Raw genomic sequence first — 5427 nt, 5'->3', positions numbered from 1 at the left:
CGAGGGAGACTGAGGGTTCGCTCGTTGTGAAGCCTCCAAGATATGTGTTCGAGGAGGGAATTTTGGAGTGGAGACATGCTCTAGTTGGGCAATTCATTGCTCAACCCCAAATTTTAGTTTACTACAGAAGACAATTGAGCTGATGTGGGGCAAAGTCGCTCCGGTGAAGGTGAGTTTGGCCGGATCAAATCTTTTTGTTTTCTCTTTTGCTAGCTCCTCGGCCAGGGACTGGGTTTTAGAAAATGGTCCCTGGCATGTACAGCACAAACCTATCTTCCTCAGGAAATGGGAGCCGAACTGAAGGAGCTACACTTCGATTTGGATCGCATGCCAATATGGATCCAATTATTCAATGTTCCTTTGGAATTATTTTCAAAGAAGGGACTCAGCTACATCACAAGTGTATCGGTAAGCCCTTACATATGGATTTCATTAAGCTTCTAGGGAGAGACTTGAGTATACTAGAGTCTGTTTAGAAATTATGTTGATTCGAGGATCCCAGACTTTGTTGATGTGTTATTGTGTGATGAGTTTGTAGCTAGAATCAAGGTCGTTGTACCTTGTAAACATGTCTCTTGTGTTGAGTGTAGTAGATTTGGTAATTCTGTGAAATTCTATCCTCTGGGGAAGAAGAAGAAACAAGTATGGAGGACAAAAGTTCCAGCACAGGAGATAAAACAGGATGATGTTAATAAAATTCTGGCTAGGAATGAGGGGAAGAGTGTTGGTGTGAATATTGAGGAAAATAACCTTACTGAACAGACTATTCCTAGCAATGTTGAGCTAGTTGAAGAGAATTATGCTGACAAGATCTGAACTGGTTCTGGGTGAGATGTTGTTAATGGAGCAAAACTAGCTACTCATGTGGGGGCTTCTAGGAGCAATCCTCCTATTAAGCGAGGACGGGGTAGGCCAACAAAAGAAGCTAAGGCTGCTATGGGAGCTTCCAAGAACAAGTTCAAGGTACTTAACTCAATCGATCCTGAAAGATTGTTGTCTGCTGATGATTCTGGTAAGAAGCAGAGAGCAGCTTCTTTGGGAGTGGCAAAGCTTGTACAAGATTTAAAGTTAAAGAAAAAAGAGCAGGTTGACAAAGTAAAGAAAATGGAGGATAGAGGTGGTGCTTCTTCCTCTTCCATTACCTTATGTTAGTTTGTTTTTAGAACATTCAAGGATTTAATAATCCTCATAAGTAGAGACAAGTATTAAGATGGGCTGCTAGTTATCAAATAGGCATTCTTTGTTTGATGGAAACTAGAGTCAAGGAGGTGAATTCTGCAAACATTTTAACCCAAAGATTTAGTGAGTGGGATTCTTGTTGTAATTATAGTCACACAACCAATGGTCGTATTTGGGTGCTTTGGCATAGATATTTGGCTTGTTATGTCGTCTCTGTGTTTGATCAAAGTATTTCTATTAAAGGCTCTTATGGGGGAAAAACTTATGTGTAACTACAGTTTATGGCTCGAACGATGGTAATGATTGGAGGTAGCTATGGAACCAATTAAGCTCACTAGATTGTGTTAGGGAAATCTTTCATGGTTGATAGAGGGTGATTTCAATATCATCTTGAATACTGAGGAAAGAACGGGTAGTGTTAATGCTTCAACTCATGCTGATATTTTGGATTTTCGGAGCTGTGTGGAAAATATGGGAATTTTCGACCATCCTTTCACTAGATCTCTATTCACCTGGTCGAACAAGCAACACGATTATTATTTAGCTCGCAAGCTTGACCGTGTGCTGGTAAATTCGGCATGGATTGAAGATTTTCTAGACTCTGGTATAGAGTTTCATGCCCCTAGGGACTCGGACCACTGCCCAGCCGTGGTGTGGCTCCACAATGCAGCCCCTATGACCAGACCTAAACCATTCAAGTTCTTTAATTTCTGGGCTTTGCATCCATATTTTTTTGCCATAATCAAGGAGTCTTGACAGGTTCTGGTTGTGGGTAATCCAGCTCAAGTTTTGTTCCAAAAACTCAAGATGTTGAAATGTCCTCTTAGGAATTTAAACAGAGCTCATTTTAATGACATTTCCAACCAAGTGAAGCTTAAAAGCGATGAACTGTTGTGTATCCAGCTTTCAAATTTATCCGCTGGCAGAAATGTTAACGACGAATTACAAGTTGAAAGGGAGCTGAAAAACCTTGAAGAAGCTGAGTTCTTTTTTTTATAAGCAAAAGGCCAAGGCAAACTGGATTAATGAAGGAGATCAAGAGACTCGCTTCTTCCATTCGATGGTGGCAAGAAGAAGGAAAAGTAGCACAATAAGGGTCATTTATGATCAATCTGGTGTCAAGCTGGACACTTTTGATGATATGTACAACGAGGTGATCAAGTTTTTCCAGAACCAGCTGGGGACGACTGATGTGAATGTCAAGTGTAGCAATATTGCAACAATTAAAGAACTTCTCAATTATTCTCTTCCCCTGGGAGTCGATGTTGTTTCATCAGGGATGTATCCGATGTGGAGATCAAATATGACATTTGGGGACAAGGTAATGACAAGTCCCCTAGGCCTAATGGCTACAATCTTTTTTTCTACAAGAGAGGTTGGTCCATTATTGGTGAGGATTTCATAGCTGCTATTAGGTATTGCTTTGAGATTTCTTTTATACTTTCTGTTTTCAACTCCACAACTGTTGTTCTTGTCCCTAAAGTGCCTAACCCTAGCATAGTCAAAGATTTTATACATATATCCTGCTGCACTGTGATCTACAAAACCATCACCAGAATCTTAGTTAGGCTCTTATCTACTGTGTTTCCTAGCATGATATCTAAGAATCAAACTGCTTTTGTTAAAGGGAGAAGTATTGTAGATAATACTCTCCTTGCCCAGGAGCTTGTTAGGGGCTATAATAGGAAGAATATTTCCTCTAGATGTGCTTTGAAGATAGACCTTCAAAAGGCTTTTGATTCTCTAGATTGAGGCTTCATTACTGTTATATTGAATGTTTTAGTCCTGCCAGAGAAATTTATTGGCTGGATATGGGCATATTTCACCAAACCGAGCTATTCGATCATGTTCAATGGCAGTCTCGTTGGCTATTTTAGGGGTGCTCGGGGTGTCAGGCAGGGTGACCCACTTTCACCTTACCTCTTTGTACTCGCCATGAATGTTTTATCAAATTTTTTGAATGTGTCTGCTCTTAAGGGAATTTTCAAATTCCATCCCAAATGTAAAATGATAGGCTTAACCCACCTCTGTTTTGCGGATGACCTTCTCATTTTCTGCAAAGCCTCCATTGACTCTATTATTGGTGTGCAAACTGTGCTGGATGATTTCTACTCTATTTCCGGGCTAAAACTAAATGTTAGCAAATGTGAGATGTTTTTTGCTGGGTTATCTGTTGTGCATTGCAGGGATATAAGTGAGTTTCCAGGATTTAAAATAGGGAAGCTCCATGTTAGATACTTGGGTATCCCTTTGGTGACAAAAAAACTTAATGAGATGGACTATCAGCCTCTTATTGATAAAATAAGGGCGCGACTGAACCTTTGGGTTAACAAGCATTTGAGCTTTGCTAGCAAACTTCAACTGGTGTGTGATGTCCTATTTAGCTTAACAAATTATTGGTGTAGGCAGATTGTACTTCCTGTCACAATGATCAAGAAGGTTGAACAACTGTGCTCTCGCTTCTTTTGAAAGGGATATGATTTACCTGCGAAGGGAGCTCGGGTGAGTTGGAAACAGATTTGCCTTCTGAAGTATGAAGGGGGTCTTAGGGTTATTGATATCCTTGGCTGGAAGAAAGCTTGTGCTGTGAAACTGATCAGGATCTTGCTAGCGGATGAGGGCTCCTTATGGGTGGCGTGGATTCATTCCTATGTAATTAAAAGCTCTAATATCTGGAAGATGAATTCACCTTCAAATGCCAACTGGAACTTCAGGAAGTTGTTGAAGTTAAGGCCTTCTATTCATCATTTATTTACTGGACGAGACAAAGAACTTAGCACAAGGCAGATTTGGGAGGACATTCGTACCATGGCACAGAAGGTTGTATGGCACCACCTGGTTTGGTTCTCTGGGCGTATCCCTAAGCACAATATAATCCTATGGATGACCATCTTGGATACGCTCCCTACCCAGGTGAGGCTTCTGCGGATGGGATTAGTTGTTGATAATGACAGATGCTTGTTTTGCAATTTGGAGCCTGAGACTAGGAGTCACATATTCTTCGAGTGTGGTTATGCGAAAAGTCTATGGACGGCCATTCTCCAACTTTGTGGTGTCAATCGCAGTGCATGCCACTGGGATGACGAGTTAGCTTGGGTCACGCATTGTTTTAAGGGTAAGTCTCTCATCACGAGAGTTTTAAAGCTCGCTTTGTCGAGTTATGTGTATGGCATTTGGAGAGAGAGAGGAATGGTAGGCTGTTTGGGGGAAAAGCCAAGCTGTGGAACGAAATCCTAGAGGACATTAAAGACGCTATTTGAATTAGGTTGAATGGCTGCCCTATCAACAGAATGGACCTGATGAATGCTGCCCTCTGCGCAAGCTAGAGCATCGCTTGAAAACTATGGACCAAATCCTTGCTTATGGTTCCTTGTACTCTTATTGTATTTTTTGGATTTTCTGTTTGTGTGATAACTGAGGGCTTATAGCTTAACGGGTATTGATGTTTATGTAAGAACCTGGTTCTCTTATAGCATATTTTTGCTTTCTTGGGTAATGAAATTGGATTATCCAAAAAAATATGGATTTACAACATATATTTCATAATTCAATATTTCTAATAAATATAAATATATGGTTGTAAACTATACATAAAAAATACAATATTCAATAATAAAAAAAGAGTAAAATATAAAGTTTGCATACTAAAGAATTGTGATCTTCCCTGTTTTGGACCATCGAATTGGATTTGGATACATGATTTGCATTCAAGGATAGCTTTTCACGTTGCTTGAGTCTGATTTACGATTTGTTAGTGGTCTTTTAATAGCTTGATCCCCTTTTGTGGTTTATTTGTCGATGCGATCAGATATGTTTGTATCTATCTTTGTTCGAGTTTCTTGATAAGATTTAATATTTCCTTGTATGGTCCTTATGTGATCTTAAGTTACTAGTTTTGTTTCAATGATTATAGAAAATTTTCCTAATTGTGCTTAATTTACGATTGCGATTGTAAATTTTTATTGTAATTTGAGATCTTTCCTATTTTGAATAAAATTAGTTGTTTTTATAAAAAAAAACAAAAGTATATATTAAAATAAAATACATTGAACAAAAACTAAAACTTATATCAATATTGATAATAATGATAATAAAATATGATGAAATTAAAAGAAGAACTTTTGGGGAGAAAATGAGTTAATAAGAAGAGATTGAATGAGTAGAAAGAAATGAGAGAAAAATGAGTGTAGGAAGGTTTAAATAAGAAAAAATTAGGTAAAAATGGATAAATTTAAAATTTTATGGTGT

General features: G+C 38.7%; 2 protein-coding genes across 2 annotated transcripts; both read left to right on the top strand.

Annotated features, from left to right (window-relative positions):
* The first annotated feature begins 936 nt into the window (after positions 1-936).
* Positions 937-2931, top strand: LOC120121391. The gene is made up of 4 exons (XM_039140748.1): positions 937-1117; positions 1550-1746; positions 2180-2500; positions 2551-2931. Exons 1-4 carry the CDS (start codon positions 937-939, stop codon positions 2929-2931), a joined length of 1080 nt encoding a protein of 359 aa, XP_038996679.1.
* Positions 2932-3024: 93 nt separating this feature from the next.
* LOC120121390 lies at positions 3025-4416 on the top strand. The gene is made up of 2 exons (XM_039140747.1): positions 3025-3543; positions 3652-4416. Exons 1-2 carry the CDS (start codon positions 3025-3027, stop codon positions 4414-4416), a joined length of 1284 nt encoding a protein of 427 aa, XP_038996678.1.
* Positions 4417-5427: the final 1011 nt, after the last annotated feature.

The sequence above is a fragment of the Hibiscus syriacus genome, unplaced genomic scaffold (assembly GCF_006381635.1).
Source record: "Hibiscus syriacus cultivar Baekdansim isolate YM2019G1 unplaced genomic scaffold, ASM638163v2 tig00110372_pilon, whole genome shotgun sequence".
Classification (NCBI taxonomy): domain Eukaryota; kingdom Viridiplantae; phylum Streptophyta; class Magnoliopsida; order Malvales; family Malvaceae; genus Hibiscus; species Hibiscus syriacus.
Note: the sequence above shows the minus strand (reverse complement) of the source record. Positions and strands in the feature narration are given on the sequence as shown.